At 45.4% G+C, this 27,989-nt stretch overlaps 1 protein-coding gene across 2 annotated transcripts; it reads right to left on the bottom strand.

Moving 5' to 3' along the window:
- Positions 1-52: 52 nt before the first annotated feature.
- Positions 53-27,989, bottom strand: SMYD1 (SET and MYND domain containing 1). Of its 2 annotated transcripts, XM_054633643.2 has the most exons (10): positions 27,830-27,989; positions 17,554-17,730; positions 15,771-15,984; positions 14,234-14,364; positions 12,479-12,517; positions 9,605-9,797; positions 5,324-5,416; positions 3,710-3,873; positions 2,039-2,207; positions 53-591 (listed from the first exon to the last, which is right to left on the bottom strand). In XM_054633643.2, exons 1-10 carry the CDS (start codon positions 27,964-27,966, stop codon positions 433-435), a joined length of 1,476 nt encoding a protein of 491 aa, XP_054489618.1. In that variant the 5' UTR covers positions 27,967-27,989; the 3' UTR covers positions 53-432. The 2 variants fall into 2 exon arrangements, with proteins under 2 accessions (XP_054489618.1, XP_054489619.1); XM_054633644.2 differs by lacking the exon at positions 12,479-12,517.

Here is a 27,989-nt window from a genome sequence, read left to right as displayed (position 1 = left end):
TTCTTGGGACTGGCTTCCCACTTCTATCATCCCTTGGACACCACTGGAAAGATATTATGTCCTCTCAAGGAAGTGGTAGAACCTCTTAGGAAAAGTCAATCAAAATTTAACAAAGGAATTCAGAACCAGGACATGTGTAGAGAGAAACACGCTTCCAATAAAAATGTAAATAATTTTATAACAAGGTTTTTTTCTTTGATTATTTAATGCCTTAGTGATAGAAAAAGGGGTGTTGTTTCTGCCAGGACCTCTTCTGCTTTAAGCCCTCAGAAGAGCTTTCAGGATGCTCCCCCAGCAGGTCCATGCTGTCAGACTTGTGCCACTGGAAACAATCCTTGTGGATATATCCCATGGCTGTATCACATTCCCAGTGTTTGGAAGTACCACGGGTGATGGTATCCTGCAGGCATGAATTGGTGTCAAGCTCTGGGTTTATTCCTTTTTGTGGAAAAGGCTTGGTGCATTCTCATTGCTGGGCTCAGGCATGACTTGGATCTTCTGGTTCTTGAGGGCAGCTTCCCTCATCTTGTAATACATGAACTCGTTCTGCTGGAACATGCGCAGCTCCATCTCCGTCTGCACGCGCATGACCTGGGGACACAGCAGGTGACAAACCCTGGCACACAGGGACCTCAAAGCACGTGAGTCAAACACTGCCAGCTTCAGGCACTGTCCCCAAGGGATGTCCTAGGCCCTGCAGTGGCTGAGGCACCTTGCCCTCAGTGTCCCACCAGCAGGACCAAAGCTGGCTGGACACAGATATTCTGCTCCTTTCTCACTCCCATTTGCCTGAGTGCTGAAGAAAGCATCAGCCTTTCCTACATCCAGCTTTTCCACTGCCTACTGTGAAGCCTCACACTCCAAAAAGTGATGCAGGACCTGGAGGTGATGCTGTGCAGAGCCAGGAAATGAGTGCACTTCCCATCTACACCCTGGGCCTGGCCCTTGGGGTGGCCCATCACGAGGGTGGGGGACACCTCAAGTGGGAGAAGAGGGTTGCTCAGTCCCACAATTGCACCCTTTAGACCCCAGGATTCAGCAGCAGCAGTCATTCCTAGTGCTGCATTATAGCAGAGGATCAGAAGGGATTCTAGGATATATATTTACACCTGTCTGTGTGTTTATTCAGCCCTTTGTTTAGGAGCACAGGGATAAACATGTGCCATATATCTGCTATTTTCTTCCTAAAATGTGAAGGGAAACACAGAAACGGAGGTGCTGTGTCTCATCCTTTGCTACATATATGGAAACAGTCAACAGGTTGGCTTTAGGTAGTAGATATTAATTTTTCTGAAGATATAAAATTGCACCAATAAAGGTTATAGCTCTGTTATAACCTTTAAGACATCAATAAAGGATTTCATCTAGTATCCTATAATTTTTGGGGGGGCAATAAAGGAGAATGCTATAAAGCAAACAGGTTACATGAAGTGAATTAGGTGCTACAGAAATAATAGATCCCCAGCTGAAATTGTAAATAATTCCTCACATCTGAGCAGGTGCAATTCCCTGGGATCTCCACTCTTGACTCTAAGCTAGGAAATGCACCTATCAGTCATCTGAGGAAAAAACACACTGCTGCTGAGAAGGAGTGGGGAGTGCTAAATAAAGAAGAATGGACACCAATAAAGAAAATCAGGTGGGAAACTGGGCACATCCACCACATGTAATTTGATATACTCAAATTGCAATGTCATCCATCTGAGAGCAGTGAAATCAGCCTGCTGGAAGAATGGGGGCTCTGTCTTTTGGCACAGCAATTTTGAAGAAGATTCAGGGGCTCAGCTGCCGTTTCTCATGTATCTCCTGGTGCAGAATAAAAGCCGGCATGAATTTTCGCTGGAATTTTCAGGGATGAAAATTTCCAATAAGAAAGGACATGCATTTCCCAGCAGAATGTAACAGAATCTAATTAAAACCACAGCACTGGTAAGAAGCAGTCAGCACTTCATACATCTCTTATAGGTTGCTGTTTCTACAGTTTAACTGTAATCCTGCCCAGGTAGAGAGCAGAGACAGGACAGGAGATGGCACCTACCTCCAGGTCTTTGGTAATTGGGTGGGAAGGTCCATGGGTTATCAGGAGAATGGCATAGGCTTTGCAGATCAAGCCATGGCCAGCTTCAATGAGGCCAGCGTGCCAGTGGGTCACTCCCGCCCGCATCACGGCCATCCCCAGCTGAGCGTTGTTGGGATGGTAAATTTTCCTGGGAAAACATTGGGTAATTTTAGTTCAGGAGAAATCTGGGTTCCTAAAAGTGTCACTGACATGATATGTTTGCCAAAGAGCAGGCTGTTTACTCAGGTGAAGAGCCTGTTGCAGCTAATGCCCTTGAAATGTGCCCTTCTTAGAAAGGGGAGGGGACACATTACTCAAGGACAGAGCTGTACAGGGTCATGAGTTATGAAAGATGGGATGTGAACTGGGAAAGTTCAGCTCCTGGCTTGGAGAAAGCCAAGCTTTGTCATCTCATGCCAAGAGAAAACCACGCTCTGTCAATATTTTGGCACAAGCAGAGCACAGATCTGAGCCTACAGCTCAGAGGGCAGCAGCTTAACCCGACACACTTAGTGGGGTAACAATGCAACAATCACCAGCTCCTCATTCAAAGCAGGAAGAGAAACAGATGGTTCCAGAAACTCCAGAAATGTTCGTCTCACCCTCTGCAGATGCATCCCTTCATCTGGGAATTTTCATTGCCTAAGGTGGGAAAAATGAAAGTTCTCCTCTATATCCAACTTTGAAAGCTGAAGCAGAGTTAGAAGCTGCTTGGACTTAGCTGAAAACCCGCCCTCAAGGGCTTCTTTGGAATTTTGAATTGACACTTAAAGCAAGAAAGAAAACTACCAAGGTCCTAACCATGGGCTGAAAAGGTGAGGAACGCAGAGGGGAAGGAATTTTCTCTCTGTCAATTAGCTCAGCACCAGGGCTGGGACATGAAGTTGCTGGTCAGGCCTGCAAGCCAGGGAGGTGACTCTGTCACCCCTCTGCAAAAGAACAAAATATAACAGGCCTTTGGGATAGAATGCCCAAAAAGATAAGTAATGAGTGAGATGTCCTCAGCAGGAGGGTGAATGAGATGATGAATTAGGCTTTTCTCTCTTCTCAACAGTTTCCATTCTTTTTCTTTCTTTCCTTTTTTTTCCCTTCTGTTAAATACTCATCAGTCCTGTCATAAAACCTCAGTAATAATAAAGCGTGTAATTTTTAATGTGAGGTTTACCCTGGATCTAAACCTGAATTTCTTCATTCTCAGTAAGCTTTTACCACAGGACTATATAATGAGCCAAGAGAAAATCCATGTAATACTGAGGAGTGAGGGGACATCTTGAGTGACAGCCATTTGACATGGTTTCTCTTTGACCTCTCTTTCCTGCAGGGTGCAGGGAACAGGCATCTCCTGCAGTGACAGCCCAGGCTCTGTGTCTTGCTATCAGGGCAGCCCTAAGATGCCTCTGAGACAAAACAAAAAGGCCAGTGAAAGATGTTCCTAAACCATTTGCCAATTCCAGTTTAGTAAATCAAGGTGTTTGGGAGCCTTTGTGCATTTAGGAAGGGACCCCTCTCTGTCTGGTGGTACAAAAAGGTCCCCATATGAATTTCACCATCACTGCCCTCATGGGAGCAGACTGAGAAAATGATTCCTGTGACACAGTGCTGAACATGGCAGGAGCACAGAGAGCTGCCAGGAGTAGGGCACACACGCACAGGTAGCCATCCACCATCCTCTTGGCATAGTCAGCTGCTTCCTCAAACATCTGCAGGTAGGAGAGCACCTCGGAGGCAATGCTGAGGATCCTCAGCAGGTAAATGTTGGTGTCCCCCAGCACAGGCTCCTGTTTCTTCAGGCAGTCACGGCACAGCTTCACAACCTGAGTGTGGAGGAAGCAGGGACAGGAAGGGTCAGTCCAAGCACCTTTGAGAAATAGGAGCCTCCTCAAGCCAGGTCTCATAAGCTCTTGGAGGTCTACATCACACCCAAGATAGTTCAGCTACCTTAGAAGGCATAAAATCAGCAGGATGGCTTCTGTTGCAGTGTTGGAAACAAAAAGATTTAATAAAAGGCAAAATAACAAAACTCTTTACAGCGAAAAACCGATCCAGGTCGGCTCTCCTGCCCCTGGTAAAACACCTCACAAAAGCAATAAGTTGCTTTGCTTTCTTCTTTTTCTAGTAAATTGCCCAGGCAGGACTTTTTGGCTCCTGTCCAATTAGCTATCCTTAAGTTTGAAGTGAAGTTCTCCAGGCCTATAAGATGCCTTTTTCACCTGATCAAAGAAAACAACTTCTAGACTTATTTCCTTTTTAAGGGGGCAAAAGATAGTTTTGTCCGTCTGTCTACAGGAGGCACATTCCTACACCTTTGGGCCTGAAGCTGACCCAAGACCCAAGACCTTGTGGTTTGCACAGTCCATAGCAGTCCCAGAAGCTGAGCCAGCCTCTGTGAAGGCTGGGGAAGAGAGGATGTGCTTTGATTTATTGGGAGAATTCAGCCTATGAAAATGATTGGAACTCACAGCTTTCTCTCCCAGGCTTACACTCCTAAAACTGGGGAGGAAAAAGTGATTTCTACTGCTCAGGAGAAGAAAGACACCAAGTGCCTGTAGGACTCATACCCCAGTGCCATCCACCAGCCTTCTGAAAATATTCAATGCAAGGAATACTCTTAATACCCTTGGGGCTGGAGACACAGAGCTGCACTGTTCCATGCCTGATCTAGCCATGAGTCAGCGTCCAGATTTCTGTTCCAGGGGGCTTCAGCCTTTTCCCAAAAACAATTAAAACCCAGAGGTCATTACTTAACCTGGAATGCTTTCTGAGGAGAACAATTAAATATTTCCTGGGTGAACAAAAGAGAGAGAGAAAAAAAATTGCTTGAGTTCTGTCAGCCATTGCCCTTGCAGCTTGGGCTCCAGGGTGGGACATGGTTCACCCAAACCACACACCTATCCTCAGCACCCAACAAATGAGCAACACAGGACACTGAAGAGATCAACACAAAGACCCCTGATGGTCTTGTTCCTTTCCCAAACCCACTGTCCTTCTTTTTTTGAGGCTACCTGCCAGGGCTGACTTGTTACACCTGCCCTGTAACTCATGAGTTTCACCCAGGAGCCCTGGCTTCAACACCTGTGTCAGTCAGAGGCGCTGGAAGTCACCTGAATCTCCTGGTGTCATCACTACAAAAGAAATTAATCTGGGGTGTCTCAGACATGGTTGTGCTTTACAGTTTCATCCATAAATCAGGAATGTAGAGGGGGACAAGGCCTCCTTTCCTGGGCAGTGTGTGTGCAGCAAGAGAGCAGAAGCACCAGGACTCACCTCATGGTAATGTCCCTCCATGCGGGCCTTGTTGATCTTCTCCAGCGTGTCCTTGGAGAGCTGGATCACCTCCTTCACCGTGTCTGCAGAGGGCTGGGGACAGCAGTGGGGACACCAATGAAGAAAAGGCACTGCCTCACACATGCCAAGAGGTGCTGGTTGAAAGAATGCTTGGTCCAAATCACCCTGGTGGGATGCTTCCCACATCACCGCTTCCCACTGCTGGTTGCAAATGCCACTGTGCCCCTCAGACCTGCCCAAGGCTGAAATGGGCTGCAATGTCCCAGTTCCAGGTCAAAAGGTGAAGGTCCTGCTGACTTCACTAAGTGTTTCCTGTCAGGGTACTGGCCATGTGCCTCTGAGATGCATGGCTAGGTTCCTCAACCCTCCCTGCCATTCTTCCCTTCTGGAGAAGGGGCAGAATTCACCCTGCAGCTGTGAGGTCTTGTGAGATACCAAAGAGGCTGTGAAAGCCACCAGCTGGTGAGTATAAGGTGCTCTTAGTGCAGCTGCTAGAGAGAAATGAGGGTCTTTAATGAGAGATCAGTGGAATAGGACAGATCCCTGGATTTTACCTACCCTGAGAAATGCTGTCATTAGTTCCAAATTCCCTTAGATGTCTGAGGTCAGATTTCAGCTGCACCCTGATAGGGAAATGTGTTTTCCCTCACACCTCAAAGAAGTTTGTGTTTCACCATGCATTTAGAGACATGAAGCACATCTAGGAACCCCTGGCAAAACACTAAGGAGCTCATAATTAGCTGCCACCTCTTTCTTCTCTTAATACTGAAATATAACATGATATCCAGCACAAGCATTCATCCTCTGCTTCTCTGAGCCCTTCAAATTTGCACTTCCCTACTATTCTATCTATCATGGCCTTCCTTTTCATAAATGAGGAATCTGAAATCAGCCCACAGTCACATGACTCTGGGAATTTTTGGCAAGAGCCTGGTCTGGAGACACACAGCAGAGCCAGCAGCCAGGAAAGACCTCTGGGTGTAGATCAAAAGCAGAGTCCCAACATTGCAATGAAGGATGCAAAAATTGGCAGTCAGGACTGTAGGACTGAACTATTGTCTTTTTTCCACACCTGGTCAATGAGACTTTTGAGGAATCTGAAATTCATCTAGTTGGGAGATCCTCTTCAAAGTCTAGTATTGAAGGAAAACCCATCATTTTCAGATCCATTTACCCCTGTCTGTTTCAGATGTTATTATGTTAACATTTGTGTTATGATTTATTATTCTACAGCATTATACTGAAGCTACTGTAGCTAATCAGATTTGGGCAGCTGTCTGAGCAGCACAGGGTGTCCTGGGGCACAGAGCACACCCAAAGGCAATGTTAATGGCAATGTCAGTGCAAATCACATTGCTGTGCTGTCTGAGTCAAGACTCCCAGAACAGGCACCTTAAACAGCATTTCCACAGTGGCTTTGTCTAATAAAAATCCTCCCTTGCCTTTACAAGACTTCTAAGTCAGTTGCCACTATAACAATGGGAACTTTGCTACTCTTTGGAAGGGGTGAAGGACTGGAGGTCAGAGCAGCTGTTGAGGATGGAAGCTGTCCATCTCCCATGTATTCCTAGCTCTTTTTCCATGCAGCTGTGAGTGCTGCTGCCCCCAGACAGGTGTGCCTGAGCTCAGGAAATGTGACACAGCCAACGTGCTCTGAGGGTGAGGTCAGCCTGGATGCTTATTGTCTGTGGATGGGGTGTATTTTTAATAGCTGATATCATGCACCTGGCATACTTACAGGCTTTTTCTGCACAAGCACTTCACACTGTGGAGGACATTCCCCCAGAAGTGCATGTTCTCCTGCTATGTGCTGTGCTCTCCAAAAGGGAATGGTGCATGGCTAGTGGAAGGGTGTCCCTGCTCATGGTAGGGCAGATGGAATGAGGTGATCTATAAAGTCCCTTCCAAGCCAAATCATTCTGTGATTCATGGTCTCACTGTTCAGTCAAGACTTGATAGCAGGTGTTGAATGAGGGATGAGATTTTTTTTTTAATGCTGTCTACTGGAGAATGTGTTCAAAAATACTCCTGCAGAAAACCAGATAAAAATCCTTCTGCATCAGAGAACTGAGCTCTGAACAGCTTTATATTAGAAGTGGAGAGGTACAGTTGTCAGCATTAGCTGTAAGATGAAGCTTGATAATTTAAAATGGGTTTATAGCAGGGTCATTTGCAGCAGAGGAGAACATGACCCAGCAAGGAAAGGGTCTCCTCTAGATCCATCTCCTGTCTCTCCTATAAGGGATCTCCCTTGTATCAGCTCAACAGTATTTCTCTAAACCTTTCTCAAGGAGAGATTTGCACTCTGCAGTATCCAGCCTTACCTGGCTCCACCTCTCTGAAAGAAGAGTTACAGGACTGAGCTTGGCATCCTGGCACCTCCTGAGAGGGAGGCTGAGAATTCTGTGCTCCTTCCCAGGAAGCTGCATCTCACTGGGCCTCTCCTGGTGGCACTGCTTCTGTGAGGTCACATTTCCTCATCCCAACTTTTCTGTTTCCTTTCCCACCTTTCCTCATCCCAACTTTTCTGTTTCATTTCCCACCTTTCCTCATCCCAACTTTTCTGTTTCGTTTCCCACCTGCTCCACATCAACCCTGGGCTCTTTGATTCATGGTGGGACTGCTCAACACTGCAGATCAATGACTTGGTGATACACTTATTGCTCTGCCTTGCTTTGCCTTCCCTTATAAACTTTATAAGGCTTGCAGGAGTAGAAATCCCCAAGCTAACACTGCCAGAGATGACAAAACCTGTGAGCAATTATATCCTTGGGCAGAGGAACTAAAAAGAAGCTCTTAGAGCTGCCAGCACACTCATAAACTGGAGCTGCTGGCCAAGCCACTGCCAACAGCAAGATACAGCCTCTTATACCTCCTACTGGATGACTTGTGAGACCTCCAAGGAAAAGAAAGATTTCTTAAAAATGAGCAGTTCTACATGTTAATTCCTCACAGTCAGTCTGCCTGCAGCAAGCCTGCAAAAATGTCAAGTGAAGGTGCAAACTCCTTGTGACAGGCCTTTGCAAAGAGGGGCTGGAAGTTCAGGCTTCCCACATTCCTGGAGCTGCTGTGAGGGTACAAAGCACAGAGTTCCAGCAGCCCTCATTAGTCCTGTCACCATGGCTCACCTGCAATGCATTTCTCTTTCTGCACTCAAAATGTAGAGTCCCTTGCAGTTTTTCCAAAAACAAAACCAAAACAAAACCAAAAAAAAAACCAACAAAAAAAAAAAAAACAAAAAACCAAAAACAACCAAACAAAAAAAAAAACCAAACAAAAAACCACAACAATCTCAAAATGCCAGCATTTTTTCTCAGCTCTAGACCTAATTTTACAATATTTTTGCATCCTGTCTATTGTTGGATTTTTAGGTTAAAGGTAACTTCTGGAGGCTTTTTGAAATTAAAAACTGTACTTATCTTGCATAATAAGGATTAAGCTTGCCTTGTATGTTTGGCTTGAATTGCTGTTGTGTCCAGTCAAGGTCCAGTTCTGCTCTCATTTTTTTTACAATGCCAAAATCTGACTATGTTCCTATCGAGACTGCTGAGAAACCACAATCCTAGAGACCCACAGGTGCCTTGGTAGAGGAGAAGCAGCCACCCCTTGTGGGATCTCAGCACATCGCTCCGGATGTCCAGAGATGCCAGGAGAACCCTTGGGGATCCCGGAAACCCTGGAATGTTGCCAAGAGTGCTTGGTGGCTTGATTTTGATCCATCCACAGAAGTGACAGCAGTTTGAGGGCTTGAGAATCACTTTAGAGTGAAGGGTGTAAAAGGGACACATTTAGAGGGTGAAATATAAACTTCAAGGGTTTTGGTACAGGGGGGTTATGGAGACAAGATGGAGGGATCAGGGCGTGTCTCGTCCTTCTTCTTTCTTCTTCTTGTCTTCCATCTCCTGTGGTGATGTTGGCACTTGGGGATTGGTTTATGGTAAGGTGCACTTGCCAACATGGGTGAAAAGTATTAGAAAATAAAAGTAAATATCATGTACGTAGATTTTAGTATAAAAAGACACGACCGCCCCGTGGGTAGTCAGAGTGCCCTTGGCTGCCTTGCAGGTCAGACCTCTGTTGGGCAGACAGAAAATTTTGTAGATAAGAAACAATAAACAATCTGAAGATCGAAAAGCTGAAGAGTCCAGGCTCGTCCTTTGAAACGCGTGCCACCCAAGAACCACCCTGCCCGTGTCGGGGCAGAGACAGACAGCCGGACCCGACAGCCCCTGGGTTTGGACACTGCAGGACAGACCATACCTTGCTTTCCCCTGCTTTCACTGCCAGCATCAGGTCATCCTTGAGCTGTTTCTTGCAGTGCTCACAGGTGCAGTCGAAGTAATATTGCTTCTTCAGCTGCGTCCGCCGCTCCTCGCTCAGGCTGAGGAAATCCACGTAGGAAACTGTCAGCTCATCCCCCGGGGAAATCTTGCTCAGGGCCCTCAGCTCGATCCTGGGGGCACAGGAGATGGGATGTGCGTTTGGAGAAGCAGCAGAAGCAGAAGTGCAGCCACAGAGCCGGCAGGGACAAATCCTGCAGCCTGCCCTGCTTGCAGAGGTGAGCCCTCACCCTAAGGCGCTGCCTTAAGTCTTCAGGGAGGCAGTGCAGAGGTGAACAGCAGCCTGGTAACTGAATACAGAGCATGAACACACTCACACCAGGTTTTCCTGCTCTTCTACAAGTCCCTGGTAGGGGTATGTAAAGGTCTGAGCTATAAAGAAGTTATGGCTCCATTAATTTATCCATGTGGTGACTCAACCTAGACATCAATTTTTAGTTTGTTGCAGATCTCACCAGAAGAAAAAAAAAACCATTGAGATCAGAAATACACACCAAAATGCTGAGTTTGGATTTGGGGTCTTTTTTTAAGTGCTGTTTTGCATTCTACCCACACACCCCTGGCTATACTCCCAGATCCTGAGCTCTGCTGCCTTTGGTATCATTTTCACTTTGAAAAGTTAAGATAAATTCCCTCCGGGTGCTGCATAAGAGATGCCCTCACCCTGTTCATGCATTTCCACATAAAAGCTTAGAAGTAATTATCTGGAGAGAGTCTATTTTTAAGTAGCTCATTTGACCTATTACCACAATTCAGTTGCCAATCTCTGTTACTGAAATCCATGGCAAGCCCCTGATGATGGGATTTGGAAAGCCGGACCTTTGTACCTCCCTTTTCCTCATGTCATTCCCTACAACAGTTCTTAAATAATGTGGAGATTCAGAGCTATTCCCTTGCTGTTTCACTCCACATACTGAATGTCCCAGTTTCTCTGGGCCATCTCTCAGATGTAGGGGCTAAACAGGCACAACTGGCTAGAGAATTTGGCCAGAATGGGGAAAAAATCCATCAAATACCAACTGTGAGGAGTTCTTTTGTATCCACCTCCTCTCCCAGCTACTACTGAGCTCAACAGTGTGTTTAATGTACATGTCTGCCCTGAGATGGAGCTGGGGGGGACCTGCTGGCTCCCACCTGAGCATGAGGTGCCCTAGGTGGAACCCAACAAAAGGCTCACCAAAGGCAGAGGCGGCAGAGGACTCACAGCTATCACCTGGTGCTTTAGAAGGAAGCCTTTTGGGAAGGACATGACTTATTCTATGGGATCATGTTTTTGCAAAGGGATTTTAATTCTCCTGTAATTCCCTTTTAATTCCCTTGGAATTCCTATTACAGGCTCTCAGGGCGTAGCTCTAAGTCTTCCAGCTCTGCTAAAGCTGCTGTCAAAATTCTTCTCCAAGGCTGGTCTTGATCTTCTCTGGGTGTTGCCGTATCAAAACCAAGTTTCATACAAAATTTACCACCAAACATGCCATTGTCACAAAGGGCAGCTATTAGTTATGTCACAACCACAGGAAAGTGCCAGACAGAGAAAGGTGCAACCAGCTATTCCAGGAGGAAGTGCACAAAAAAGAGCAATTCCCAGCTGAAAAGTTTACACACATAAACATTCCTGTTCACACTTCACAGGATCCTTGTCAAAGTGAGTCATGCAACCAGAGAAGCAAAATCAAGCCTCTGACTTTCATGATGCCCCTGATAGCCCAAGCACCACAGGGGTATTTTAAGCAGCCATCCCTTGTGTGGAGGGCATTGATAGCCCTTGGGGTAAGCCAGGAAACACATGGCATACTTTAAATACTGTAGTTAAAGAGACACTGTCAGCCAGGAGCACACCACTGAGCTTGTCAAGGGCTCTTTCCCCAGTGTCTGCCACAAGCAGCAGGGACCTGGATAGCTGCATGCACAGGCACAGAGAGTGCCTGATAGCTCAAAACTCAAATTGCCCCAAATAGCAACTCTAATCAGAACTGAAACTCTTTTTCCCCCTTTTTTATGGCCCTATCTATAATGTACTGAGTAAGATTCAGTGGTGAAGAAGAGCAATTCAAATGCATTTCACATCTTCTTTGAGGAAAGTGCATGCCTGCTTGAAATTAAATTTTAAAGGCAAACAGTGTCCCCTTAAGAACACTAACTATAATATACCAAATGCCATGAGTCAAGCAAAGACTTTTTTTTTCCACATTTTTTTGTGATTTATTTAGTTTGGATCAGGTAACAGTGGCATCATTAAAAGGTGGAACATTAATCATGGATTATGATAAAAAGGAATTGAAACCTACATCTCATGGTACTGCTCCTGTAGGCAACACATTCCTCGGGCACAGTTTGTTGCAGGAGAAACATGAGTTGCATGAGTATTTAGTGTGTCAGTAACACAGTCATTTCTCATCTCCTAATATGCAAGGCTTTATTTTGGGCTGTACAAGATTAGCAAGACCTTGTTCTGACTTTCATGCTCTTGCCATGGTCAGGGGAGGAGAAATGAGAAGTGGAGAGGGGAAATACTGACAGGGAGGAAGCCAAGGGAGGGGGTGGGAAGGCAGAGAGTGAATTCACCCTGGGGAAGACAGTCTATTACCACTATTATTTTAATTTACTACAAAATGCAGAGTTAAGTGAGGTTTGGGTTTAGTGGGGCTTTACACAGGGGAAGAGGAGAAGTTTAGAAAACAGGAAAAGTGGAATTTGGAGTAAACAGAGGGAGCCCCTTGGGGTCTTTGCATCTTTTCCATTAGACATGGGGGGTACAGGGTAATGGAGGAGAATGATGCTTTCAAGACTGACCCACCTCATCTGTGTGTGGAACATTGATCTTACAGCCTCATGACTGAAAGACAAAACAAACATCTGCAGTTTACACATGTACAAGTACAACAACAAAAAAATGGGTACATGGCATAGCACTGGACACTGCACTGACAGGAGACAAGGGGGCTGCCTGTGCCTGGCACTGCAGGAGAGCTTCCCTTTGGATGTGCAGCTGCCAGGACCAAACTGTCCATCACTGGGCCATAGAGGATTTGGTGGAGAACTGCCCTGGCACTGTGATCTTAGGAGTGGTCTAGGTCAGGGAACACAAAAAACCTGCTCCTGATATTTGGCAGGAGCAAGGGGACTGGATCTCCTGCACAGAAAGGTCTCCACTGACATCAGCTGTGCTCTCTAGAACACAGCTTGAAATGGAAATCAGACTGGGCTATCAGCCACAATTTACCTGGCCAATAACCTGATGGTCAAGTTTAAAGTCAGTTACCAGATACATGTGGGAGATTTGACAAGCTGCCAGGCAAATCAATGCCATTCCTGTACTTACCCAGAAAGTCAGGGCTGTTATCACTGCTGGGAGCTGTTTGGAGAGGCTTTTCTATCAGCCCACTATGGATCCAATCCAGGGCAACTGGATATCATAGTACAGACTCCAACCTGACTTTGGATCAGACCCTATTTCCCACCAAGGTAATCACCCAGTTTTGTTTTCTCTTGGCTTATCAGCTGCTTGGAAAATTCTGGTGTAGTTTTATCAGGGAAAACCAGCAGTGATAACTGGAGTGCACAACCAATGTGTTAGTTAAAAAAGGAGGGGCAGGGGGGAAGAGGGGTGGTTAAGTTATAGCACTGAAGTTTAGTGAGGACAGGTAGCTGTAAAATAGCAGAAAGATCAGAGGAAATCCTGTGGCTGTGCAGTTTTTGGCAAGCAATTTCCCACAGTTAATGTTTTGCACACACTGCAACTTTCTGAATCAACAGCAGCTTATACCTGCCATGGGTTGGAAACTGGGAAGGGCAGAGCATCCCTCCTGTGGGCTGCCTCCCCTCCCAGCTCTGCTGAAACATCTCCCATCTCCCACTGAATGTTTTCCCATCTCACTCGTCCTGCAGAGGTTTTCTTACAGGACTGGGGTGGGAATAGGAAATGACCAGAGACTGAGAGCACCCTGCACTCTCAGGTGACTCTGCTTGCAGATAACAATCACACCTAAGGTCTCGTTGCTAAAGAGTTAATCAGTGATTAATTGAGATGGCACTCTCACCAGCTGGGGGCTGTGTTAGGAATGGTTATAAACACACCAGCAGACAGTGATACACAGCTGAGTGCAAGCTTCAGTTAGGAGAAACTCCTGGGTTGTAGACTCAGCATAATGCTTGATAATTTGCAAGTAGAATTACTCCTCAACTGTCTATAAATGAGACTTCAATCTAAGGGGTGAGTTAGACAGCTGCTACTACTTTAGCTACCTATTTTGAGACTAGTTACCAAACTCATAAGAGACTAGGGAAAAATTCTTTGCTGGTTGCTGGATTTGGAGTCAAATCTTATGTATTTGTTAGTACATCAGATGGCAATTTTTTAAATAATGAGGAGAAAAACCAGTTTGTCTTCAGCAAGAAAATACTGTTTGGGGTTTTTTTTCTGAGCTAGAGAAGGAAAGAAGAATGAATAGATTTTTCTGGGGCAGGGACCTGGCACTGGGGTGGCAGACCCTGCTGAGTTTTGGCTGTTAGGATCCATCCCTGCTGCACCAAAGGAAAGAAATCCACTCACTTGCCATTGTTGAAGACGACAGTGCAGTTGGGCCAGCAGTCGTGGTTGGCCTGGCAGAGGTTGGGGAAGATTCCCACACCAACAGCCTGCAGTCCTCTTTGGTCACTGAGGGTAAAGCCATTGCAGCTGATCTAGCCCCAAAACACAGGCAGGAAGAAGTGTTAAAGCAGAAAAAGCTGAAACACTCCATTTGGCATAAAGCATCAGAAGAGAAGCAATGCAGGACTCGTGCAGAGGGAGCAGGCCAGAGCTGAGTCAATGTTAGAGAATATTTGCTGTCAGTGTTCACTTGGGATGCCTAAGATAAACTTGGTTTGGCCATGCATTGATTTCCTTATATTTGGTTCCTGAAAATAATCCAGAGAAAGGTCACAGGAAAATGACTTTGAGGCAATTCAAGCAGAAAGCAAAGTTCACACTCATGAAAACAGGTATCAGTTAGAAATTAACCTTGACTGCTGTATTGAACCTGTTCATGTTTGCTGGGTTGCCCTCAAAACTCATAAAAACCAGCTACTACTCTTTGCTGTGAATTTTCAGCATTCCTACTTTTGCATGACATATATTCCAAGAATGAATTATTTCACTTTTCTATGTGATCCACTATTATGAACAGAGCAGTTCTTAGGCACAAGCATAAATAATGGAAATATCTGCAAAGAGAAAACATGATAGGATAAATCAAAGGAAATAATTAACTCAGCTGCTGATTATTTTATCCTGTTAATAGTTTTATTTCCTTTGTGAACTGATTCTGTTGTTTTTCTGTACTTCCTTCTCCTGCACAGACAAGCTGTGCTGGTCACTAGCACAGAGGGTCTCTCTGTGTCCAGTGGACTGGGTTTTCTTTGTGGTGTGGGTACCAAAAGAAAGGACCAAAGCATGCTGTGTCCTCTCCCTGTGCTGGGAGTGGCAAAGGCCAGCTTGTCTTGCACAGCAGCCACTGGCAGAGGGGTGAGCAGAGCCTGTGTCTCCTCTTGGCAGTGTTGGGAGCTGAGGGGGCAGTGCAGGGATACCCAGGGCTGGGAGCAGAGCAGCTCAGCCTGAACTGGAATTTTCCTCTCTGCTACGCTAAGAACAAAAATGTGTAGTTAACAACTTCGTGATTGATATTATTAAATATATTTCCATTTTTTACTATTTTTATTGTATATATTATGTCAATGTAAAAAATCTAATGCACGCAATATTAGTAGACATTAATGTATCTACTAAACCAGATCTTCTATATTCAAATATATTCTAGATGTATTCACTAAAAATATACTTTCTCAGCTCTCCCAGGTGCAGAGAGATGCCCAGTGGGACTTGTGATGAAAATGTAGCACCTACGGTTGAGCAAAACACTTGTCTGCACATTGAGACAGACAAAATGCTTCAGCCTTTGCTATGCCTCAATTTCCCAGTGTCAGTGCAGAGGAGAAGCAGGTGGGGAATGGGATGAAGTCAGCCATCCTCCCATGAGGCCAGCTGCAGAGTTTCTCCCCAAGCTGGCATCACAAACCCTCCCCAGGTGCACTGCCCCCCTCGGACATACCACCCCGAAGATATGGGAGATGAGCTGCATCCCGAACTGCTGGCAGTGGGGCGGCCAGAACTCCAGGAAACTCTCCACGTCAGCACGCAGCTCCTTCTTCTCCTCTTCCCCAAAGCTGTCCACATGGTTCTGCAGCTCCTCGATGGCCACCAGGCAGCCCTCGGACAGCCCGGTGCCCTCCCGCTCCATCTTCCACAGGATGCGGGCAGCCAGCCTGGCCAGGGGACAGCCACGGGGTCACAGCACCAGCGCCACGGGCAGAGAACAAAATTCATCGTGGAGAAAACAAAATTCATCAAAACTCATCGTGGAGAAAACAAAATTCATCAAAGCTCATCGTGGAGAAAACAAAATTCATCAAAACTCATCTCCTGGGGGGAATGGTGTGAAGGTAGATTGACTGAGACAGGCTCAGCATCCAGTGGGTGATGGATGGTCAGCATCCTCAGCCTTCTGAAGGACAGGGAGATGCAGGGTTTGTCCCAGCACGTGTGTTCTCATCTGGAGATGTTCTACAGATCCCCAGGTCCCCAGCCCTCCACAGCTGCTCCCAGTTCCCTTGAGGATTCCTCTCATTTTTTTATGGTGGAGCTAGAATGTGAAGACAAGTTATGTGCCATTCACATTCTCTGAAAAATCCCTTTGCCAAGGATTTTTCTCCTGGGAAGCTGAGAAGCCTCAAAAAAAAAAAAAAAGGAAAACAATTCTTATCTCATTTGCTTCTCCTGTGTTGTGCTCATGTGGAATGTGTTTGGAGATTGTTCACCCACATGTGATTGTTTCATTGGACTCTGGTGTGAGTTGGTTTCAGTCTTTGACCAATCAGGGCCAAGCTGTGTCAGGACTCTGGAGAGAGTCACGAGTTTTCATTATTAGTTTCATTATTTTCATTTTTATATATCTTTTTAGTGTTGAGTAAGTATCCTTTCTGTATTCTTTAGTATAGTATAGTATTCTTCAATATAATATAGTATAATAAAGTAATAAATTAGTCTTCTGAGAACATGGAGTGAGATTCATCATTCCTGCCTTCATCAGGACATTCCCAGCAAATACAATAAAGTTAGTGTATCCTTTAGGCAAACTGGGGAAGAACCCATCTCTTCTTTCACTTTCCCACCTACTCCCCAGTTTCCCACACTTCCTAAACCATGCAGGGTAGCTTTACCTTACCATGTTCAGAGTTTTTGGGGCCCAGCACCAAGAAAAACCCAAACAAGAACACATCTCTTGTGCCACTGATGCTCCTCTGTCACCATGATATTTTATGAAAAATCCCTTCACCAGGATTTCTTCTCCCGGCAAGATGAGAAGCCTCAGCTTCTCCATGTTTTGCTCCTCTGGAATGTGATTTGGAGAATTGTTTACCCAGCATGAGAATTGTTTTAACTTAATGACCAATCCCAGTCCAGGTGTGTTTGGACTCTGGACAGTCATGAGTTTTCATTATAATTTCTTGTCTAGCCTTCTGATGTCTCCTTTCTCTTTTTTTTTTAGTACAGTTTTAGTATATAATTTCTTTTAATATAATATCATAAAATAATAAATCATCCTTCTGAGAACTTGGAGTCAATTCTCATCTCTCACCTCGTCCTGGGGACCCTCACAACACCACAGCACTCCTCCACGTACCTTCCCTATCTCAGGGATGCTCCTGGCCTATCCTAAACCTTCTCCCACCTCCACCTTGCCCAAATCAGGCCACCCAGCTGTTCTTTGCCACAAGAAGAACATGTCCCATGTCTGTCCTGTCCTCTCCCAGGCCACGGGGGCCAGCTCTCACCTGATGTTTTCGGTGGGTGCCTTGCCATGCCTCTTGATGGCAGAGCACTCGTTTTTGTGGTTGAGCCAGGCTGCTCTCTGGCAGGTCCTGTCGCAGTAATGGGCAAACTTGCACTGCCCGCAGCGGTGCAGCCTCTCCTGCCTCTTGAAGCAGGTGTGACAGATGACGTGTGTCAGGCTGCAAGGACAGAAGGACACCTTGGATCAGTGAGGCCCCAGCTCTGCCCAGTGAAATCCCTGCCAGTTTTGTACCCCTGCGCACAAATGAACTGTCACTGTGGTATTTTATGAAAAATCCCTTTGCCAGGATTTCTTCTCCTGGCAAGATGAGAAGCCTCAGCTTCTCCATGTTTTGTTCCTCTATAATGTGGCCTGGAGATTGCTTATCAAAACATGTGAATTGTTTTTAATTAATGACCAATCACAGCCAGCTGTGTCAGGCTCTCTGAGTCAGTCACGGGTTTTTTATTATTCATTCTTGTCTAGCCTTCTGATGTCTCCTTTCTCTTTCTTTAGAATAGTTTTTGTATATAATTTTAATATAATATAGTAATATAGTAATATAATAATATAATAATATAATATCAGCCTTCTGAGAACCTGGAGTCAGATTCTCATCTCTCACCTCATCCTGGGGACCCTCTCAACACCACAACAATGAACCCCTCAAGATTTTTGGGGAGGATGGAGAAACATCCCACCCAGCTTAATGGTTGTGTTCTTGCCTGGTGCTGTTGCTGTAAGTTGAATGGTGATGGAATAACTGGGACCCCTTCAAAAGGGGTATTTCATCTTTGGGGAGTTCAAAACAGGATTTCCAAGAAGCATCCTACAATTGTGTGCATGTAACCATAACCAAGGCTGGGGGAGGATACTGATGATGAAGTCTGACCTCACATCCTCCCTCTGAGAGTGTCCAGGGTCCCAGAGTGGGGGGAAACCTCCCCCATGTTCCCCTTCAGGTGTCCAGCTTTTGCTCCTAGAACTTAATTCACTGAGAAGGAGGGGGAGACACTTTGGTCTCCTGTCCAAAAAATTTTGGGACTTTCCCCTTGCTGCTAGAGAAGGCTTTCACTGCCTGATTTGGTGTCTGCAGCTGTCTGCTTCTCCAGGCAACCACCTACTTTATCTGGGCCTCCAGCCAGGCTTGACAGTACAGGAGAATTTAAATTCCCATCACTCAGGCACTGCTGGTGCCAGAAGGGAGGCTCTCCTCACTGCAAAAAGCTCAGGGACCACAGAGGCTTCGTGATCAAAGGAACATTTATAATTGTGCACAGTGCAGACTGGGGAAACTGAGGCAGGGGGAAATAAAAAAAGATTATTGATGAGCCTGTAAGGAGGATGTGCCACAAGCAGGAATCAGACTCACAGCCCCAGAGATTCCAGCCCAAAGATTCTCCTCTGTCTCTGCGCTACCTATACCTATATATAGGTACACACATACATATGCATGTTTATATTTATATCACAGTACATTTTAAATGCATTTTCTTTTCTCTGAAAATATTGTGTGAGCTGCTGACTTAATCTACCCTGTGCCTTGGCTCTTGCAGGACAAAGAGGGGCACAGATTTAAAAGCAGGATGACCCCCACATCAGACAAAACCATGTGCAAAAATGAGGTTTTGGAAAAAAAGGTTTAGGAAAGTGAGGAGTGCTGGAGGGAGCCCAATGTAAGGCAAGCAGCTGGGATGGGGCAGGGGGAAATGTGTCTGGGAAGGGGGATGCAGCCAGCTCCACTGTGTCCAATGGGAGAGCTGAGAGCTGGTGAGAAATGTGAGGCTGTGCTCTGTCAGCTGTCAGGTCAGGGGGGCAGAGAGGTGCAAGAGAGATTAAACTCCTTGTAAGGCAAAGCAGAGCCAGAGAGCTGATAAACCCACATGGTTACATCGTGCCAGGAAGCACAGGGAGATATCTCACATGGAATGGGGGTCCCTCCTGCCACCCAGGTGTTTTAAGGGCCGTCAGAAAGAAAGAAAAAGTTTAAAAAGTTTCCTTGTAGAGAGGAATGACAGGTTGGAACATGGTGCAGAAAAATCCAAGGCTTCAACAGGTACTTCTCTCCCCTCACTTTGCTCCCTGAGAATAAAATAATACTGAAATGCTGACTTTGCATTTTGCTGTTTATTGCATGGGGTGTCCAGATTTTCCAAAGCAAACCTGGCTGGCAGAACTTACCACCAGCTCTGGAGATCTCTCATTTCTGAGGAGATGCAGAAATGCTCCAAAAATGTTATACAAGACTTTCTGAGAAAGAGAAGGAGCAGCCGTTGTGGTATTGAAACTACAGAGACAATTACTCCCAGGTAATCTGACTGGCAAGTGTAAGAAATACTGCAGCTCTTACAAAACCATTATGGGATCCTCTGTGCCCCAAAATGGTCTCAAAGAATACTGGATCTGTGGATTCTGTGTGTTATCAGGACTCTAGAGGCCTGGGCTCACCTCCTGGCACAGTAAAAAAAAATAAGAAGACACAAGTATTTGAGATCCATTCCGTAAAACTTCAACTAGCATTGCTTAAGCATCTGCAAGCACCTAAATTCCCCAGGTGCCCCTTGGCAGTTGTGAAACTCCTGCTGTGTCAGAGGAGCTCAGAGCTGGATGCTCCAAAAGGGAGGGACGAAGTGGGGCTCTGCCTTGGCTGGGTTCTGGTTCCACCTGTCTTGGAGACACACAACACCCAGACACCAAAGGCTTGCATGGTTCACAGGCTCCTCTCTCATCCCCTCTGCAAGGCTGAGGTTCTCCAGGTGGAGTAGCCTGAGATTAAATTTAAGTCTCTCAGCCTGCGGAAATCATTGGTCTACAGAACCTTCTCTGTCTGGTCTAGAAAGTGTTTGACACAACCCAAAATGGTGCCAGGTACCCCAGATCTCCCCTCCAGAACAGAGAGCAGCCCCTTCCCATGCATGGCCAGGCTGATGCCTTGTGAGGGCTGACCTAGAGCTGAGGCTGGACAAAGCTAAAGAATAAAGTAGGGATTTATTAGAAGGCCTCCATGGATCCACCTTGGGCAGCACAAGAACCCAGCCAGGGCTGCACCCAAGATGAACCCAAAATGGTCACAAAATGCACAACCAGTCACAGGGTCTGTCACTTTTATAAGTTCTGCTCCATTTGCATATTGGAGTTAATTGTCCAATTACAGCTTCAGTTTATGAAGTCCCATCCTTCTTTTTTTTCTCTCTTCAGTCCACATTGTTTATGCTCTTGGGTTTGAGATTTGTCCTTGGTCCCCAGCTAGAGCAGGAATTGTTTTCTCCCCCTGCTCTGTGCAGAGCTCACCATCCCCTAATATGAAGCTCAGAATTACACACTAAAGCAGCACAGAATCTGAAAAATATAAAAGCTAAAACCTGAGGCACAAAGGCAGCACTAAAAGTTCCTGGAGAGGAGCCTGGGGAGGCGCCTTCTGCTGTGGCACCCACCAAGGAACCCTGGAGGTCTGAACCCTCTGGGTCTTGCTGCTCAGCTTCCCTTGCCTCATCACAGGGACAGCACAACTGATTTCTGCTCTGTCTGTGCACTCCACAACCCCGGAGGTGATCAGTGCCCTTTTCCACACATAGTGAGAACTGGTTCTCACCCTGCCCAAACCAGGACCTTCTTCAGTACAGTGATGCCTCCAGCCCATCACAAGCTTGCCAGGTCAGGATTTAGGGCTGACTTAGAGGGCAGATGCCACTGACTGAGTCACTGAATGACTTTGTGGGGAGCCTCAGGTTTCCTTGGCCACTTTTCCTTCCCACCCCAGCATCAACCCAGCTGAACTCTGAAGGGCCCACGTGCTCTGGTGTCACTTAGGTGTGGAAACCCAGGGCACCAGGAATATTTCTTGTCTGCTCTGGGGTGCCCTGACCCCCAGGGCAGCACTGACTTTCACCCTCATTCATGGAGAAAGTTTCCCAGACTTCAAGATAGACTGGAATCCACAAAACTGTGAAATAGATTATAGAGAGCAGTGTAGGTGTATCACTTGGTGAGAAATTTAGGTTTTGGGATTTTTAGTATGCTGTGGATGGAAGCAAGATGGAGGGCACAGGGTGTCATCCTGGGTTTCCCCTTCATGCTTCTTCTTCCTTCTTCTTCATGGGTTTGGGTGGCATTTTGTAATTGGGCAGAAAAGTCTGCATTGTGGGCTCTGTGGGATCAGTTATTGGGTTAAAAGGGAAAATAATCTAGGTGTCCTTTCTTAATTGGATAGTTTAGTCTTAAAAGATCTTGGAACAAGAGATTGTTGGCCATTTTGTGCCTTCTAATGAAAAGCTGCTGGATTCACAGTAGTGAGACTGTTTTACTGACCAGAAATAATAAACACTTGAGTCCAAACACAATTTACTGTCTCAAGTGCCTAAAATCCAGAACCAGAGAAATCAACAACTGGGACCCTGGCAACTGGGACCCCCACACTTAGGTGGGACACACAGCTCCAACTAATCCTGAATGCAGCTACAGTGATTCAACGTGCCAGCCAACAAATGCAAGAGGTAACACAGCACTGACAGCTAAACCATGGCTCCTGCAAGCCCAGCTTGCAGTGAAAGCACAAGAAACAAATAACTCTTGTAACTGCTTGGATTGGATTCAGACAGATTAAGGTCTGTTGGACCTGCCAGAGTTGAGCACTGTCACAAGGAAATGTATTACCCTCATCTCTGAGACATGCACAGCCCAAACATCTGCCATCCAGCACACAAAACATCTCATTCAGTGGCTGGGAAAGCCAGGTGAGATGGCTTTAGTGCAAAGAACCGAGGAGGATTTCATTGAGGAGCTGATAGACACAGTGAGTAGCTCCCAAACTGTTAACCATGGGTCCCTGCTGTTCTGTACATCACAGATGATACACAGAGCCTAATTTACACCTAAATCCTATTTATTGTTGCTTGGCAGGACATCTCTCTCCTCAGTCTGCTACAGAGAACAGCATAAGAACAACTTAGGATGTAGGGCAAAGTCTCCTTGGTTTTCAGAGCAGAGGCTGTAACACTTCATTAAAGACAACAGCCTAAGAAAATGCACCTGCTACCTAAAGAAGAATTATCAGCATAAGAATGGGTTTGCTCCTTTAAAAAAGAGTTGGAGCTTAGTACTTTCATCTTTAAAATGTCAGGGATGAGATATCCTAGTTTTTCTGATTTGAGAGGAGGATTTATTTTAGACTAATTTTTGACTATTTTATTTTTAGTCTTTCATTACAAGATTTCCCAGCCTTTTCTTAGAGGTGTGGGTGAGATTTTCTTTTAGAAATCTGGGTTTGTTCCCAGGTTTTAATTAGGCTTTTGAACAAATGAGATAGTAATAAAAGATCAAACCCCAGAACATTTTTAAAATATGAATATGATCACATTAGCTCTCAGTTTTTATTGGTGACAACTCAAAGAATTTGTTCCCATAATCTTTTCAGTTATGCTGTTATGGAAAATTTTGGATTTCTTGTATGTCTAGATCATCCTAACTACAATAGCAGACCTCCCCACATTTCCTTGGAAAATGTTTTTGGCCTCTTTGTACATCAAAAAGACACGCAAAAATTGCAAGATCTCAGTTTTTTATCAATTTGCAGATCACTCATCAAGCAGACCTTCAGGTGACTCAACTTTCCACCACATGACACTGTTTCCTTTGACCACTGTCCCTCAAATCCTGCTGGTTAAAGAGCAAATTTCTCTTGGCAAAGGCTGACAGAGACATATGAGGCATCCCCTTGCTTATAGGAAATGTAAACTCTTGTAGGTTTGAGAGCCAAGGGATGTGTCAGAGGAGAAGGTCACATACAGCACATTGAGACCAGGCACTGGGAATGCCATGGTTGGGAAGGTGATGGAGGAAAGGAGACCTGGGATCTTCAGGGAGAAAGCAAAGAGGGAGGGAGCATTAGAAAAAGCTTCAGTGAGAGGCTCAGGGCCCTTGCAAATTGAAAAATTACCCCAACAAAGGCAAAGAATCCCTTGAGAAGATGCATTTCCAGCTTTCTGCTTCTACATCAGAGCAAAGCCTGACAGTGATGTTTTCTGGGTGATATTTCAGCTGGGGACAGCAAGGGTACATCAGAGATCAGGCTGTGTCTGCACTTTATCCTGGAAATCACACAGAGTTCTGCATCCCTTTGCCATCAGTATTCACCATTTCTTTAAGCAGCCTGCTCTCATTCAGGTAGAAGTAACAGGCTTGATACAGGAGTCAATGCTAAGTACACAGTGTGTTAAGCAACTAAGTCATAAAAGCATAAAATCAGAATGGTTTGGGTTGGAAGGGACCTTTAAAGGTCACCCAGTCCTAGTCCAACCCCCCTGAAATGAACAGGGTTAGCCTTGTGAGTCATGCTCTGGCCTTAAAATCTGACTGTGAGCTGGCTGGTGTTTATAGGAACCTCATTTTTCTTTGAGTTTTACATACTTCTGGATTAAAAGCCTCTGGCACTATGTAAAAAACTGCTGCTCAGATGGCCATCATTGTCCTAAAGAGTACAAGCCCTCCCCAACTTAAACAACTTCAGGGGCTTTCAGGGTCCCTGTGACCTTCAGGGATTTCCAGGGTGGGATGCGGCCTGTAGATTTGGACACCTAGATGTGCTCATCTGAACCCCCTGTGCCTGAGTAGAGATTCCCCACCAGACTCAGTGGGGTCTGGAAAGCCATTCAGCTCAAAGGTAGATGTCTGTGTTCACTGAACATACAAAATTCCAATAATTATATCAGCATTTAGTGTTGGATTCACTTGTCTGGACACAGAAGTCCAGTGTTAGGCTCTACCTGATGATAGAGTTTTGTCAAAGGAAACATTTGCCTTTTTTCCTAGCAAAATAAAATCTCAATTCCTCAAGTTCAGCCTCCTGCTGAAAGACAGACATCAATAAAGAGCAGTTGGGTGACAAATTACTTTGACAGCTCCTCACATGTATCTGTCTGTCTAGGTATCCATCTCTATCTACACATGTCAGTCAGGTTGGAGTCTGTACTGTGATATCCACAGTGTTTATATATAAATGTATGTATGTGTATATATAAAAATGCATGTATATATATATGTATGTGTGTGTACATATATGCATTTAGATAAATATAAATATATAAATATATAAATGTGTGTATATATATATATGTATGTATGTATGTATGTATATATAAATGTATATATATATATGGGTTGGATCCATAGTGGGCTGATAGAAGAACCTCTCCAAACAGCTCCCAGCAGTGATCACAGCCCTGACTTTCTGGCTAAGTGCAGGAAGGGCATTGATTGATTTGCCTGGCAGCTTGTCTAAGCTCCCATGTGTAACTTGCTACTGACTTTAAACTTGACCATCTGGTTATTGGCCAGGTAAATTGTGGCTGATAGCCCAGTCTGATCTCCATTCCAAGCTGTGCTCTGGACAGCACAACAGTGTTGTATCTCTGCAGAGCTGCTCCTCCTAATCTCAAAGAGATCTTTGCTTTGCCTGCACATCCTATGCAGCCATACAGAAATCCCTGTGTGGCCTCTGCTCTGCAGCTGCCTTCCAGACACTTTTCAACAGCAAAACCAGGGGAAGGATTTCAAGGTCTCAACACCCACAGACTGGGAATGGACTTCTCAAAGGACTGAGTTCTTCAAAGGGCTGCAAAACAGAGACCAGCTCTGCACTCTAGTGCATCTGTGTGGTCTTTATGCACAAAGGCAGCTGAGATCTCTGGAAAATCTGGTCACATATTTGGTAGGGCCTGAGCCAAAAGCTTAAACCCAGCACTCATTCATATTTGAGTCCCTTTTCCATAGTACACAGTGCTTTCAGCAAGGCATGGGAGATACTGAGTTGAATTAGGATAAGGGACTCTGGATTTTGGGTTTCCCTGTGCAGGCTGAGGCCCTTTTCTAATAGTGTAGATTCAACAGCAATTTTAGGAGCTATACACCTGTGTTTGTGGGCTAGGAGAGGCACATGCCCCTTCACTGGGCTCTCCATCCATGCAGAGACAAAAGCAGTTCCTCTAGGATAAAACCAGCTACCAAGGCCAGGTGTGGATTTAATCTTGCAGGAATAAAGAATATGAGGATGCAGGCAACCCTTCTTTGACAGCAATTAATCCAATGGAGTTTGATGCAGCTGAAACCCTGGGACAGCAATAGAAGGGACCTTTAAAGGCAAAGCCCTGGGTGTGGAAGAAAAGCATCAGGGTAATTGCCACAAGCAAAATGTGTGTTTCCATTATATCTCACACCCAGGCTATGTCCTGCTAAGCTCTTACCAACAAGCATTTGGTCTGTTTCGGAGATTTTGGGGCTGTGTTTCACCCCTGACCCATATTCAGTGCTTGGAGATGAAATGTGCCACAGGAGGGTCAGAATCCATTGTTATTGCTCAACAGTTGCAGAGAAGGGCTGTGCTTACCTTGACTTCTGCTGCTCAACCTCTGGACCTGCCCTCTGGGAGCTAAACAGGCCCAGCTTGGGCAGGAAGGGAGGGAAACACATCTGAGGTTTTCTGTTGGAAACCTCAGCCTGAGACCCAGCCTGCAGTCTGAGCTGTGACAGCTTCTGCCCTTATCTCACATTACACCAGTGACATTTGAAAATGCACCAAAGTTGCAGCTCTTCAACATGGGCAGCTCTGCTCTCTGCATGGTGCAACATTGCACATGGAAGAAAAAATATTTTTAACCCACCATCAAAAGCCAAGATGTTTCCAGCTGTTTAAAAAAAAAAAAAAGTATTTTTAATAAGGCATTTGATAGAAATAATTGTCCATAGCACTTCCAAAGCAAATCACCACAAAATTCCAGCTAGTGACATGAGTGAAACAAGTACTGACTGAAGAGCTAAAAGGACACATCAAGGAGAAATTATTTTGTCACCAACTCCTGTAGTTGAGCTCAGGGTTAAGACTTCAAGAACTCAACATTTTAAAGTGAAAAAAGGCATTTTTCATGTGAGCTCTTGCAATGACATATTAAAATAAAAACTAAAGGTGTCATTCCTGCTACGGCAAAGATTCATAATCATGTTCACCCACTGACAGTTAAAGGACAAAGAAACAGTGAATGAAAGACACATAAAAAAACTTATTTCTTCCTCTGCACATTTAATATCCAATTCTCTGCTACTGCCAGATCACACCGTGGCACTGAGCAGCTTCAGCTATGATTTGACCAGGGCTAACACAGCAGCACAGCCTCTGCTTGTGCCCCAGACTTCATCAGCAGAGCTGATTTAATTAGACAAACTCAGCTAAGCAGAATTGCTCACAGCCCTGTTTGGTGTGCAGGGTTAGGGTTATTTACTGGAGTCACTGTCTGTCTGGGGCTAAAAATTCAGTCTCAGGACTCACCATGATGCCCTTGAAGAGCACTCACAACTTTCTTAAGCTCAGAATTAAACCTTCAGCTGCCATCTAAGTCCTCAGTTTAAAAATCAGGGCCACATTCTGTTCTCAGTTACCATGTTATAAGGCTGAAGAAATTTCATTTGTGTCAGAGGCTTTAATTTATATTTAATCCAATGGAAATCAACACAGAAATCCATTTTTGCATCTTTTCTCTTCCAGGTTATTTAAGTGAATCTTCCACTGATCCAAAGGGCAGAAGTGTGCACCTAACCAGCCACACCAGCAGCACAGGTTGAGTGAATGTTGTGATTAAAACAAGCAGCAGAAAAGAAAAATATCCTTGCACCAGAACTCCGTCTGGCTACATCAGTGTGAACATAAATTCAAAACCAGTCTCGTGAAAGAGCAAAAGCAGACATTTGTCTCCAGTTAGCTCAGCCAGCTGTAAATATTAAATCTGTTTAACAGAAACAGTGTCACTTGCTGATCCCCAGCAGCTCCTCGCTCCAGGGCAGCTGGGGATGGTAAAAGTGAGCAGAGCACCACAGAACTCACTTTTATCATGTGTTACCCACCAGAGACTTGTGCAAAGCCAGTCTGGCACTCCTGTAGCTGAATTACCCTGGCTCCTGGCAGTTCTCTGCAGTGCAGCACGGGGCTGCTTCTGTGAGGCACTGAGTGCATGCACCTTTCAGTGCTTCTCTCAAAGGTTCCACCACCAGGCACCTTGCAGGGTCACATCCTGGAAACAAACTGCACCTACTGCAAGTGAGCAAGCGGGTCTGAGCCCTGGGAAGGACATTCACTATAAACTGTGAAGGTGTCTTTCCAGAAGACTTCTGACTTCCCTCTGATCCCTTCTCTGATGTCATCCAGGCACCTCCAAACTTTTGTACAACCACCCAGATGAAATTTTGCAGCGAGATCATTTTTGCTCTGAGTTTTCCAAGCGCTTTTCTCTTACCTGTCAAACACCACGGCTGCGTAGGCTGGCTCTGCAAAGATGACATCCCCAGGCAAGAATTCCTTCTGGGCTTTCAAACCCCTGCCTTTGCCTTCAGTTGTGAACAATTCCACTGACTCCATTCCTCCTTTGGTCATCCCAGGGACCCCAGGCTTTGGGA

This window comes from Agelaius phoeniceus, chromosome 4 (genome assembly GCF_051311805.1).
Source record: "Agelaius phoeniceus isolate bAgePho1 chromosome 4, bAgePho1.hap1, whole genome shotgun sequence".
Lineage (NCBI taxonomy): Eukaryota > Metazoa > Chordata > Aves > Passeriformes > Icteridae > Agelaius > Agelaius phoeniceus.
Note: the sequence above shows the minus strand (reverse complement) of the source record. Positions and strands in the feature narration are given on the sequence as shown.